Source organism: Mobula birostris, chromosome 8, assembly GCF_030028105.1.
Source record: "Mobula birostris isolate sMobBir1 chromosome 8, sMobBir1.hap1, whole genome shotgun sequence".
In the NCBI taxonomy this organism is placed as follows: domain Eukaryota; kingdom Metazoa; phylum Chordata; class Chondrichthyes; order Myliobatiformes; family Myliobatidae; genus Mobula; species Mobula birostris.
Genome location: NC_092377.1, coordinates 75698336 through 75713082, shown reverse-complemented (window position 1 = coordinate 75713082; position 14747 = coordinate 75698336). Strand labels below are relative to the sequence as shown.

The 14747-nt window shown below is 43.6% G+C and overlaps 1 protein-coding gene across 6 annotated transcripts in view; it reads right to left on the bottom strand.

The window, feature by feature from the left end:
• Positions 1 to 13768, bottom strand: part of tasp1 (taspase, threonine aspartase, 1) — a 137601-nt gene extending 123833 nt beyond the window's left edge. For 4 of the 6 annotated variants that reach the window (XM_072265475.1, XM_072265476.1, XM_072265478.1 and 1 more), the window contains exons 1-3: positions 13397 to 13768; positions 7163 to 7230; positions 6913 to 6981 (exon numbers count right to left, since the gene is read on the bottom strand). In XM_072265475.1, coding sequence (XP_072121576.1) covers positions 6913 to 6981; positions 7163 to 7230; positions 13397 to 13553 — 294 coding nt within the window. In that variant the 5' untranslated portion in view covers positions 13554 to 13768. The remainder of the gene's footprint in view (positions 1 to 6912; positions 6982 to 7162; positions 7231 to 13396) is intronic. The other 2 variants (XM_072265477.1, XM_072265480.1) reach the window with 2 other exon arrangements.
• Between the last annotated feature and the right edge of the window lie 979 nt (positions 13769 to 14747).

Here is a 14747-nt window from a genome sequence, read left to right as displayed (position 1 = left end):
TACCCTCTTGTTTGAATCTTCCCCACTCTCAATGGAAAAAGTCTAACCACGTCAACTCTACCAATCCCCCTCATAATTTTAAACACCTCTATTAAGTCTTCTCTCAACCTTCTACGCTGCAAAGAATAAAGACCTAACTTGTTCAACCTTTCTCTGTAACTTAGGAGATGAAACCCTGGCAACATTTTAGTAAACCTCCTCTGTACTCTCTCAATTTTATTGTCACCTTTCGTATAATTCAGTGACCAAAACTGTACACAATACTCCAGATTTGGCCTTACCAATGCCTTATACAAATTCAACATTACATCCCAACTCCTATACTCAATGCTCTGATTAATAAAGGCCAGCAAACCAAAAGCTTTCTTCACCACCCTATCCACATGAGATTCCATCTTCAGGGAACTATGCACCATTATTCCTAGATCCCTCTGTTCTAAAGCATTCTTTAATGCCCTACCATTTACCATGTATGTCCTATTTTGATTAGTTCTACCAAAATGTAGCACCTCACATTTTTCAGCATTAAACTCCATCTGCCATCTTTTAGCCCTCTTTTCTAACTGTCCTAAATCTCTCTGCAAGTTTTGAAAACCTACCACATCATCCACAACACCACCTATCTTAGTATCATCTGCATACTTACTAATCCAATTTACCACCCCATCATCCAGATCATTAATATATATGACAAACAACATTAGACCCAGTACAGATCCCTGAGGTACACCGTTACACACCGTCCTCCAATCTGACACACAGTTATCCACCACTACTCTCTGTCGTTTCCCATCTAGCCACTGCTGAATCCATTTTACTACTTCCATATTAATGTCTAATGATTGAACCTTCCTAACTAACCTTCCATGTGGAACTCTGTCGAAGGCCTTACTGAAGTCCATATAGACAACATCCACTGCTTTACCCTCATCAACTTTCTTAGTAACCTTATCAAAAAATTCAATAAGATTTGTCAAACATGACCTTCCACGTACAAATCCATGTTGACTGTTCCTAATCAGACCCTGTCTGTCCAGAAAATTATATATACCTTCTCTAAGAATACTTTCCATCAATTTACCCACCACTGAGGTCAAACTCACAGGCCGATAATTGCCAGGTTTACTCTTAGAACCCGTTTTAAACAATGGAACTACATGAGCAATACGCCAATCCTCCGGCAGCATTCCCGTTTCTAATGACATTTGAAATATTTCTGTCAGAGGAAATATCTTGTCCTGAGAGCAGATGCGGCGGAGATGGAGGAATTGCGAGAAGGGGATGCCATTTTTGCAAGAGATAGGGTGGGAAGAGGAATAGTCCAGGTAGCTGTGAGAGTCCGTAGGCTTATAGTAGACATCAGTAGATAAGCTGTCTCCAGAGATAGAGACAGAAAGATCAAGAGAGGGGAGGGAGGTGTTGGAAATGGATCAGGTAAATTTGAGGGCAAGGTGAAAGTTGGAGGCAAAGATAATGAAGTCAACGAGCTCAGCATGCGCGCAGGAAGCGGCGCCAATGCAGTCATCGATGTAGTGAAGGAAAAGTGGGGGACGGATACCAGTACAGGCTGGGAACATGGATTGTTCCACAAAGCCAACAAAAAGGCAGGCATAGCTGGGACCCATACGGGTGCCCATGGCTACACCTTTAGTTTGGAGGAAGTGGGAGGAGCCAAAGGAGAAATTATTAAGGATAAGGTCTAATTCCACTAGACGGAGGAGAGTGGTGGTAGAGGGGAACTGGTTAGGTCTGGAATCCAAAAAGAAGCGCACAGCTTTGAGACCTTCCTGATGGGGGATGGAGGTATATAGGAACTGGACATCCATGGTGAAAATAAAATGGTGGGGGCCAGAGAACTTAAAATCATTGAAAAAATTCAGAGTGTGAGAAGTGTCATGAACATATTTGCACAGTCACCACCCTTCAGAATCTTGGAGACAAAAGAAAAAGCAGGTGGTGGATTCTGTAGCAAAAGAAATCAAACTGCTGAAGGAAATCAGCAGGTCTGGCAGAATCTATGGAGGGAAATAGTTAGCATTTTGGGTTGAGAACTTACATTTGATTTGAAAGATAGCCGGTTATAAGGAGGTGATGGGGAAGGGGTAGAGCAGGAGCTGCCAATTGGACAGGTCGATCAAGGTGAGGAAATGTTTTAGGCATAAGGAGGAGGAAAAGAGTGAAAATAGCAATAGAAGCAGAGAGATGATGTGGAGGCAACAAAGGGCTGCAGATGATGGAATCTGATAGGAAAGGACAGTTGAACAAGGAACAAAATAAGAAAAGTTGGATGGAGGGGCTGCTTACAGAGTGATGAGAAAGGGATCTAGCATGCATATCTTTATCAACCAAGGCACTGAGTATGAAAGTTGAGATGTCATGTTAAAGTTGTACAAAATGTTGTTTGGGCTGCACTTGGGAGTATTATGTTCAGTTCTGTTCAACAGACTATAGAATGAACATGATTAAGTTAGGGAGGGTACAGAAAAGATTCACAAGGATCGGAGGGCTTAAGTTATCAGGTGAGATTAGAGAGACTGTTTGTTTTACCTGATGCGAAGCAGACCGAGAGATAATATGACAGACGTATATATAATTTTGTTGTTGAGAGGCCTCCATCGATTAGGGTTGACCGTGGATATTGCATCCTAGCTGTCCAGATACACCAGTCTGGGCAGTACAATATAGAGAGCAAGCTGTTGCCGATGTAGCAAGCTCCCCCCTCCAGGCATCTGATGAACTCAAAGGAACGGCAGAGTTTGGTACCAGCAGCATCGCAGGAGTTGCCAGTCAGCATTGAACTCAATGGATGACCATCTTTGGCATTTCAGCTCTGGATTTTTCCCTTAGGGCTTACTCCCAAAGCTTTCCCTATGAATGGGTATAGCTGCAAGGCAGTGAGTTTGAGATCAGAGTTTTCCTTCTCCCAGATGAGCTGCCAACCATTGCTGACAAGCCCCATCTGCCAAAGTGACTGGTGCCAGTAACCCACCTTTGCCCCTTCTCCTGTCAGTAGAAACGGATCCGTCAAGCTTAGTAGCTAAGCCAGTGGTGAAGGCCAGGAGCTGGGTTGGTTGTCAGAGGCTATTTGAGGCACATGCCATTGGAAGTATTTAGTGGGAGCTTAACCCTGTTACCATCCTTCATATAAAATTTTGAGACATATAATAGGGTAAATAGCCAGTGTTTGTTTCCGATATTAGGGACGTCTGAAACTAGAGATGGTAAAGGCAAGTACACTAAACACACTTAAAAAGGCCTCTGGACAGGTATCAGAATGGGCAGGGTAAAGAGGAATATTGAATTAACATAGGCAAATGGGATTGCTATTTGCAAATTACGCAGCTTACAGCTCTGGCTCCAGTGCCAACTTGAGCTGCCTCTACTTCCAGGCCGAGACTGTCCACACTGCCACTGGGAACCTGGTTCCCCTTCCCCTCCCACTACTCCCCAACCCCAGGTCTCTCGGGCTCCACTGTCACCTCTTGGATCCTCAGAGCTTCCACCTTCCTCCTACTTACATTCCCTGAACATCCCAACCCTCCCCTCTCCTCTGACCAAATCTCTTCCCCCTCCGATCCCAGCTTTAATCCTGCCATGTCCACTAATCTCTCCAACCTTCTCCTCTCTGAGGTGGAATGCTCAGTGGGGACCTTACCTTTGTCCCCTTCGCCCATCACAATTCCGAGCTCTTCTTCCATCACCTCAGTGTCCAAGACCACTTCCTTGGCAAGGATTCCCCACTCAGCACTGATGACTCTCCTTCTCCCATATCCAACCCTCCTCCTCTTCTTGGACACCTTGCTCTGGTTTTCTGCCTGCTCTGGATCTTTTCATCTCTAATTGCCAACATCAGCCATCTTGCCTTCAGCACTCCTCTCTCTTCAAACTTTACCCCCTTTGAGCACAGTCCCTTCTTCTCTCTCCACACCAATCCCAACCTCAACATCAAGCCTGCAGAGAAATGAAGTGCTGTTGTAGTCTGGTGGACTGACGTCTACCTTGCTGAGGGCGGGCAACAAATCTTAAGACGCCTCATCTTACTTACCACTCGAAAAGAACCCCAACTCAGAACCAACAGGACATTGTCTCTGACACCATCACCAACCTCACCAACTCTGAAGATCTCCCATCCACTCCCACCAACCTCATAGTTCCCTTACCCCGCACTACTCATTTCTACTCCTACCGAAGATCCACAAACCTGACTGGCCAGGTAGGTCCATTGTTTCTGCCTGCTCCTGCCCCACTGAACACGTGTCCACATACCTCGACTCCATTTTATCCCCTTTGGTTCAGTCCCTTCTCACTTACATCTGTGACACTTCCAATGCTCTTCATCTCCTCAACAATTTTCAATTCCCTGGCCCCGATCACTTCATTTTCACCATGGATGTCCAGTTCCAAACACTTCTATCACCCATCAAGAAGCCTTAAAGCTCCCCACTTCTTCATTGATGACAGACCCAACCAGTTCCCCTCCATGGTCTGGTAGAACTGGTCCTCACACTCAATTTCTCTTTTGGCTCCTCTCACTTTCTCCCAACTCAAGGGTAGCCTTGGGCACTCACATGAGTCCCAGCTATGTCTGCTTTTTTGTTGGCTGTGTGGAATAATCCAAGTTCCAAGCCTTCCCTGGTAACGTTCTCCAACCATTTCTTCGTTACATCGATGACTGCATTGGTGCTGCTTTATGCACCCATGCAAATCTCGTCAATTTCATCAACTTTGCCTCCAACTTCCACCCTGCCCTTAAATTCACTTGGTCCATTTCCGTCATCGCTCTTTTTCTTGATCTCTCTCTGTCTCCATGTCTGGAGACAAACTGCGAACTGATATCTTTTATAAACCTACCAACTCCCACAGCTATCTTGACTACATTGCTTCTCACCCACCCATTGCCATTCCTTTTTCTCAGTTCCTTTGTTCCTGCCACCTCTATTCCCAGGAGGAAGTTTTCCTTTCCAGGACATCAGAGATTTCCTCTTTCTTCAAAGAATGGGTTTTCCCTTTCTCCACCATTGATGCTGCTCTCATCCACATCTCCTCCATTTCCTGGATATCCTCCACATCCAGCAAATCATTCTCAGCAACATCCGGCATCTTCAACGAGACCCTACCACCAAACACATCTTTAAAGGCCCTCCACTCTCTGCTTTCCATAGATTAGTTCCTCCATGATTCCCTTCACTATTCGTCCTTCCTCACTAATCTCCCTCTTGGCACTTATCTCTGCCATTCACCTCCTCCCTCACCTCCATTCAGGGCCCAAACAGTCCTTCCAGTGAGGCAACACTTCACCTGCGAATCCGTTGGGGTCATCTACAGCATCCAGTGTTCCCAATATAGCCTCCTCTGCATCGGTGAGAGCCAACATAGATTGGGGGACCACTTTGTTGAGCACCGACACTACATCCGTAAGCAGTAGAATTTCCTGGAGGCCAACCATTTTAACTCCAATCTCACCCCCATTCCAACATGTTGGTTCCCAGCCTCCTCTGCTGCCACAATGAGATCACTCTTAGGTTGAAGAAGCAACACCTCATAGTCCGTCTGGGTGGCCTCCAATTTAATGTCATGAACACTGAATTCTAAAATTTCCTCCAGTAATTTCACCCCTTCTTCAATTCCCCACTCTGCACCCCCCCCCACTCCTTCTCTTCTCCTCACTTGCCTATCACCTCTTCCTGGTGCCCCTTCTCCTATGATCAACTCTTCCCTCCTATCAAATTTCTTCTCCAGCCCTTTACCTTTTCCACTTGTTACCTCCCAGCTTCTTACGTCATCCCCCTTCCCTCACCCACCTCACTCCACCCATCACTTTCTAGCGGCTACTCCTTCCCTTCTTCCCACCTTCTTATTCTGGCTTCTTCTCCCTTCCTTTCCAGTCCTGATTAAGGCTCTCAGCCTGAAACATTGACTGTTTATTCATTTCCATAGATGCTGCCTGATCATTTGCAGGATTTCTTGTGTTTGGGATTGCTATAGATAGGTATGATGGTCACATTCAAAAGGTTTTAATTTGGCTGCTTCAACTTATTACCTTTCATTAACAGAGTAGATTTTTGTGTTTGTACAGTGGGATGGTAAAAATTAGAGCACATTCTAAATGTCAATATGAAGAACATGGTCATATACAGCATGGTCCAATATCAGTTGCAATTTTCTCTATACTTTTCCAAAAGGCGACAATTTCAGCATTTTTCTTATTGCTTTAAATAGCCAGGTGTACTTTCCAAGATTACGGATTCATCTTAGAACTGGCCAGGAACTATCCAAATTAATTTGTCAGCAGACAGTTAATAATTCCATTACCTCATGCTAAATGATTTAACAATGAATATCATCTCAATGCTACCCAATATCCTGTCCATTCATCAGTCTGAATCATAATTCCAAGTCAAGAAACTAAAGTTCATGAAATTAACTAGAAAAAACTGGGATATCTTAGGCAGGAATTTGTTCTCTGTTTTATATTCTAAATGAACAAGTCACATATGCATATACACTTCCTTTTCTAAAATGGAAATCAATGAAACCAAATTCCAGACCAGAGTTCAACAAGCATTATGACACTGACTATGATTTAGCATAGAAGCCTAACATAAAGAAACGTGATAAAACCAAAGCTAAATTTGCAACTCTAATTAACAGCTGAAATGACAAAGGTAGTGCATTTTTATAAAAACAAATTATTCTTTGTAATGATCAAAAGGATCTCCATTTGAAAGGGTTGCCTCTCTTTTTTCCTTTTTTCACTGCACATAACCTGTAGAAGACTTTCCAACATTTTTTTTCATCATAATAAACACTAATAGAATACAAGATCCTTTCTTCCACTTTAAGAATTGTGAGAGGAACACTGGAGAGCTAAAAATATGAATTACGAGCAATGTTATCTGCTCATATTCTTACCTCTAATTCAATAAGGGCTGCTGCCACTACATCAACAGCAAGGGCACCGGTTTGCAGCTTCTCTATTGCCTAAAACATAAACAGCTTCTGGTTGAAATACCTTTAAATATTCAAAGTAATTTCAATGTTGAACTACGTTTTCAGCATGTTGTGAAAATTTTCAATTCATAATAAACTAATATATTAGTACACAAGATTCTCAATAATTTTAATTTTTTATTATAATCCAACAAACAGCAAATAGTCCTACCTTTTGGCAAGCTTTCTTGCAAACTTGCTTATACTCCTTGGCTTTTGATTCAGAATGATAACCTGCTCCTAAAATAATCACATTTTAAGTAAGTAATTGGTATTTAGGATAATTATATTATTCAGACTGCATAAGAGAATGAAAGTTGACATTTGTAGTTGGCATAACAAATAAATAAATGTAACAAATTGCATAACACACTTTGCCAGACATCAAAGTGTAAATAAAAACTGGTTTGCTAAGCATTCTTTGACAAGGAAACGTGTTCCAAGAAACACCTTAATGGTCATTACCCAGTATAATACTACTTTGCGAAGACCAGATCTATGCTATACTTTTGCTAGTTCTAGCTGAAATGAAAACTGGCCTCTTCCTTCTAGGGTTACAAAGCAAATTAGGACATTTGGGATTCATTTTCATAATCATTGTTTTTAGATAAAAATATCTATCTTAGATACTGTATGAATTAGCAGACTACTATTGTATCTGCATTCTCCATCCATCTTGACTCTAGCACGCAAAGCACTTACTTTCATAAGGTGCAAAAAAAACTAATTCCCAAGAAACTATTCCCATATTAGCACTTCCAGAAGAGATGGAGACTTTTTTTTTAATATAAAAGAGAGTAGACATCTCTATATCTACTCAAAAGATCATCAATGGATAAGCCTCCAAGGCTGGATGAGATCGATACAAGAATGCCACAGGAAACAAGGCAACTGCTGGGATCCTGACAGAGTTCTGCACCAACTATTCCAGAAGACTAGAAGGATAGATTAGGGAGAGTCAGCAGTTCTTTTTGAGGAGGAAATCCTTTCTCATGAATTTGAGTTCTTTTGAGATAACCAAGAAGATTGATCAAGGCAAGTAGATAGATGTTGTCTACATGGACTTTAGTAAGGCATCTGACAGGGTCCCCCATCACTGGCTGTTAAGGTCATTGGGATCCAAGGCAAGCTGGTAGGTTGGCTCCAAAATTGGTTCAGCGATAGGAAGGATGGTTTTCTGACTAGAATTCTATGGCTAATGCCGTATCACAAGGATCAGTATTGAGACAATTGTTATGATACACTGTATCATACAATGACTTAGATATGAATACAAGAGGAATGATTAGTAATTCTGAAAATGACATGAAGATTGGTAGAAGGCTGTGCAAGGGTGAAACAGGATATACATCAGAGAGAAAGCAGAATGGAGCTTTGGCATACAGAACTTAATCCCAACAAGGTGCAATGTAATGATTGGGCATAAAGTACGTATACAGTAAATGGTAAGGCACTAAGAGATGTGTCTTCATGAGCACAGAGCAACTTGGGATCCTCATCAATAGATTTCCAAAAGTGACACCAAATGAATATGGTGCAAAGTCATAAGGCATGCTTGTTTTCATAGCTTGGGGCATAGAGTATAAGAGTTGGAATGTTATGGTCCAAATTTACAAAACATTGATTGGGATCCATTTGGAATGTTCTCTGTAATCTCGGTTGCCACATGATAAAAAGAATGTTGTTGTGCTGGAGAGAAAAGACAAGAGGTACACTAGGATGTTGCTGGATTGGAGGATGAGTTACGGGGAGAGATTGGACAAGCTGGGCTTGCTTTCTCTGGTGATTGAGAAGTGACCTGAAAGAGGTATACAAGGTTATGAGAGACAGTACATAGTGTACTGTAGATAATCAAAACCTTTTTCCCTTTGGTAGAGGCATTATAAACATGAGGACATAGCTTTAAGGTGAGAAGTTCAAGATTTAGAGGTCTCTGTGGTATGTCTGTTCTCCTCCTCCCCCACCCCAACCCCACACACACAGAAGTGACTGAATCTGCTATCAGAGGGAATGATGGAGTCAGGTACAATTATTAGGTTTACATGTCATTAGGACAGACATCCAAATAGACAAGGAATAGAAAGATACTGTCCAAATGCAGCCAAATGGGATAAGTGTAGAAAGGCAAAAAGGTCAGCATGTACCTGCTAATCTGGAGGGCTCATTTCTGTATTGTACAACTCAGTGACTCTATGCTTTTCAACAGAAGGACTTTAAACTAGAGATCAACCCTGACTAATGAAACGTAGAGTGAATAGGTGAAGAGCAGAACTCGTTACTCACAAATACTGTAATCATATGACTATTCTGTGGGCTAAAGCTTTCTCAGATTTGCCTACATTGGCAAAGGGCACAAACCCTTATAGCTCCGATCAGCTGTGCTTCAGCTCAGTATCATTCATCTGCAAAGGAGCAGAGTGCACATGCTAGCACTTTTCCAGATAAATGGCACAAGAACAAAGGTGTATAGGATTCACAAGGAGAGTCACTCCAAGTACAGTAAGCTCAAAGCCTAATGTGCAACAGTTCCTGTGGAAAGAGACAATACAACATCCAATTGTACAGATGGTGTCCATTTGTCACAGTGGGTTCACGAGATATTGTTCATGTAATAAAATTAGTAGTACAATACAATTAACTATGCATATTTTAGTTCTGAATAAACTTAAGCTTCTCTATGATGGGACACCTCCAAAACATTAAAAAAAAGTTAAGCGTTACATATTAATGTCATATGTGTAAAATGTATTTTTCCCCATGATGATATTGGGTATAATTGAATTACAGGGACTCCTGGGTCCCTGAAGACCTGATTTACAGAAATCTAACATAAAGCAAAATCCCTCATAAATATTTTAAAGGATTTTTCAAAATAGGAAAGTTAGTTATGGAAATGCAAACATCTTCAGGCATTACGCAATAAAAGTAACAGCTAGTTAATTCAAAAGACAAGCCATTAAAATATAGTTTACATGCAACCTACCCACAGTAATCAGTCACTGTTAAGAACACAATTGCTAGTTCACAGCAGGCAAGCACATCTGCTAAAAAAAAAATTCCCCCCTCCCCTGTGTGACCTTTTACCTCTTCTCACCTGCCTATCACTTTCCCCTAGGTCCCCTCTTCCTTCCCTCCTCTCTTATCAGATTCCTTCTTCTTCAGCCCTTGACCTTACCCACCCACCTGGCTTCACCTTCCAGCTAGCTTTCTTCCCCTCCACCCACCTTTTTATTCTGGTTTATTCCCCCTTCCTTCTCAGTCCTGAAGAAGAGTCTCCGCTCGCAACATCAACTGTTTATTTATTTCCATAGATGCTGCCTGACCTGCTGAGTCCTCCAGTATTTTCTGTGTGTTGCCTTGGATTTCCAGCAACTGCAGACTTCCTTGTATTTATGATTGGCCATTTGAAGGTTTGCTTTGGAAACTGATAAGGCCATCCCTTTTATTTCCACTCCTAAAAAGCTATATAACATCCATTGACGCTTTAAGGCTGTCTAAACTAGCCACTGACATAGGACATTCTGATTCTGTAAAATTGTACACACAATAAATACAATTCATGTTAATTGACCCTCAATGAAATCACTCCTTTCTGACATAGGAAAAAAATGGCTCAGATAATTTAGAATCAAACTTATCACTAACTTGGAATGTAAGTGCTACCCCTGCCCCTATATCTCCTCTCTCACTACCATTCAGGGCCCCAAACAGTCCTTCCAGGTGAGGCGACACTTCACCTGTGAGTCTGTTGGGGTCATATACTCTGTCTGATGGTCCTGGCATAGCCTCCTGTATATCAGTGAGACCTGATGTAGATTACGAGACCGCTTCGCTGAGTACCTTGGTCCGTCCACTAGTAAAAGAGGGATCTCCCAGTGGCCACCCATTTTAATTCCAATTCCCATTGCCATTCAATTTGTCAATTCACAGCCTCCTCTCCTGTCGTGATAAGGCCACACTCAGGTCGGAGGAACTACACCTTTATATTCTGTCTGGGTAGCCTCCAACCTGATGGCATGAACATCGTTTTCTCAAACCTCCAGTAATGAACCCCCCTCACCATTCCGCATCCCCTTTTCCCTCTCTCACCATATCTCCTTGCCTGCCCATCGCCTCCCTCTTGTGCTCTTCCCCCCTTTTCTTTCTTTCATGACCTTCTGTCCTCTCCTGTTAGATTACCCCCTTCTTCAGTCCTGTATCTCTTTCACCAATCAACTTCCCAGCTCTTTACTTCATCTCTACCCCTCCCGGTTTCACCTATCACCTTGTGTTTCTCCCTCCTCCCCTCCCTTTTAACTCTACCTCTCATCTTCTCTTCTGCAGTCCTGCTGAAGAGTCTGGGCCTGAAACGTTGACTGTACTCTTTTCAACAGATGCTGCCTAGCCTGCCGAGTTCCTCCAGCATTTTGTATGTGTTGCTTGGATTTCCAGCATCTGCAAATTTTCTCTTGATTATGATGTGAAATTTGTTGTTTTGCAACAACAATTTTTTTAAAAACAAAACATTTACATAACGGAAGACTGCCTATATATTCTAGACAATTTCAAAGCCATATTAGATACTACTATATTTTTGTCAAACAATTCTACAATATAATTTGAAACCCCCGGTTTCCTTCGCTGCTTAAGTCCAGGGAAGACAATCTCCAGCCCCACCAAACTCGTGAAATTGAGGCAATGCACATTTTTTTCACTTAGCTTATTAAATTAAGTATATGATGTCAAAGCTAGATAAATGAATTCCAACATGCCAGACCATAATGAACCTTGCCAATGGTTCTGATCAAAACGACTGATGTTAGACCATTTAAACAGCCACAAATTCTGCACTTAAATGTAGACTTCCTGAAACATTAGTGTCAGCGGCTACTGCAAACTCATAAGGCAAAATCCCCACCTATTCACCTATGCCAGATAACCCCAACGGGTGGATCACAGGCCAGGTCCGGACCACGAGAACCTAGTGTCTGGACCACACCGACCCATTGGCACTTATGTGAACACACCTGTCATAACATGTAAATAAAGCGCGCACTGCTCTGATTTATTTTAACCTCATCCCACACCATACAATTAACCTATGCCCCAGTACAGCGCGCGACCTACTGCACGCTCTCTACGGTCCTTGACTAGACAGCGGCACGTACGAGGTAATTGAAGCTTTCCAGTCAAAGCTGAACCTTTTGGAGAGACACATTCATGGGAGAAAGTTGCACTTTCCACGTCTACGGAATCATTGCGAGAAGAACAAAATGCGGGAGGATCCAGTGATGAAGGATTTTGTGACGAGCCTGGCAGAAAACTTCAGGGAACGATTTGAAAGCTCCCCTAAACTCTCAGGTGACATCCTCCTCTTGCTGAGACAGCCGTTCTCTGTTTCGGCTGACGGCCAGTGGACTGCAGAGGCCAAAAGGCTGGTGCCTTCCATAGATGAGGCAACTCTTCAGATGGAGGTCTTGGAAATGGGAACATCTGATTGTGTGTGTGTGTGTGTGTGTGTGTGTGTGTGTGTGTGGTGTGTGTGTGTGGTGTGTGTATGTATTTAAAGTCCCAGATGAGTTCTCAATGTGACAGCTGACAGTTGTGATTGCTAGAGTCATAATTAAATGGTTGGTTTTGGACTTACTTTGTTTCAAGAGTGCATTTTTTTCTTGTATGACCACAACACAGGCTTTGAGAATCCCAGGCCTAAATTATTATTACTACTACTACTAATAATAATAATGGTAATAGCAGCAACAACAACATCTGCCCATAAAACAACTTACTAGTGCAATGAAAAAACCCTGGACGTTTTGGCCCTTGGCTTGGCATGTTTGACATAATTTGGCCCTTGTGAAAAACTAATTGGGGAACCAGTCCAGTTTTGCCTAGAAAAATAATCACTTGGACCCTGCTCACACATTGTTAAATTCCGGGGTTCTACTGGAAATGGATTCTACGATTTAGACTGCATTATTATTTTGCTTTAATACTTTCAAGTTTGACTTTAAATTGTTTATTTCAGCTTCAAGAGTTTATAAGCATTTCTGAAGTTCAGGATGTTTTGATGACATGCTCTGGAACTCATAATACTAGGACGGAATCAATAAAAAAGTGGAGGAATAACTTAGAAACAGGAGCAATAGAAGGTAAAGGCAAAGAGTGGAGGTGAGCAAATAAAACAGAGGGAGAGAGGTAAGTCAGAGGAGACGCCACCCTTAATCGTGAGCAGCGACACTGGAGGTTGGTCCGCGCTGTCAACCGGCCTGAAAACAATGTCAACCTGGGAGGAAAAATGACGGTACGCATTTGCACGGCGAGAGCATTCACAGCGACTGGACGGAGGCATCGCTCAGCCGCAAGTTGTCGGGGCGCCTGGCGACCACTGGCAGTGGGTTGACGGCCTTGCATGGTCAACGCTTACCTGCATGCACAAGCACAAACCCCACGTTCCTTCCATCCACGGCCGCTTCTCGATCGCTTCTCGTCATCGGCGCGGATCCTTCAGCGGCACCGGGCCAGGCCGCGCCGGGAGAGTGTGCATCCGCAGCTCCCAGGCTCCCGCTCCCTGCAGCCTCCATGGTCACATTCAACCGCCATAACGTTCCCCTTCCATCGATCGGTCAAGCTGGCGATGGAGGAGTGGGGGAACAGAGCGGAGAGGGCCGCCCCCACGAATGACTGACAGCTCTCCTCCGCGGACAGAGCCGGGGCGCTAGCCTCTCCCGCGGCTGGACGGTACCGGGTACCCAACCCGGCTGAATGAACGGCGGCGGAGCTGCTGCCAAGCGGTCACCGATTTCCTTCCGGGTCAGCCAGTTCCCGCCTCCAGCATGGTAGCGTGTGCGGCGGGGCCCGGTGGGCGCTGGAGAGCGGTTGTCTGATCATCTGCGGCGTTATTTTTGTGCGGGCCAAGGAAGTCAGTGACACACGCAAAATGCTGGAGGAACTCAGCATCCATGAAAAAAAGTACACTCGACGTTTCGGGCCAGGACCCTTCGGCAGCAGTGGAAGTTTAGGCTTTCAGCCCCACAGTAGGTTGCTGCATAAACTCCGATAACCCGCTTTCATTCTCGTTCTCTGGGTTCTAGGTTCACACACTCCCATATGCTCACTGGAGCACCAGTGCTCATGCTTCATTGTTGGCAGAATCTCAGATGGTGATGAGAGGGCGTACAGCATTAAGATCGAACTTAGAAAACATACAGCACAATACAGGCCCTTCGGCCCACAAAGCTGTGCTGAACATGTCCCTACCTTAGAACTACCTAGGCCAGGGGTCGGCGACCTTCTTGCCTCTGTGGGCCAGATCGCATATTAATGAGCGGACGGTGGGCCAGATAAATGCCATGAAAAACTTGAAATATGGGAATTATCCATTCAAATATACCTAGTTATGTTTTGCCTCAAATTAATGAGTACCGCATGCTAGAAAATCATTTGTGCTTAAGGTTGCCTACCCCTGACCTAGGCTTTACCCATAGCCCTCTATTTTTCTAAGCTCCATGTAGCCATCCAGGATTTTCTTAAGAGATCCTATCATTTCTGCCTCCACCACCATCGCCAGCAGCCCATTCCATGCACTAACCACTCTGCGTAAAAAAAAAACCTTATCCCTGACATCTCCTCTGTACCTACTTCCAAGCACTTTAAAACTATGCCCTCTCGTGCTAGCCAACTATCAGGTCAGCCCTCATCCTCTGTCACTCCAAAGAGAAAAGGCCAAGTTCACTCAACCTATTCGCATAAGGCATGCTCCCCAATCCAGGCAACAT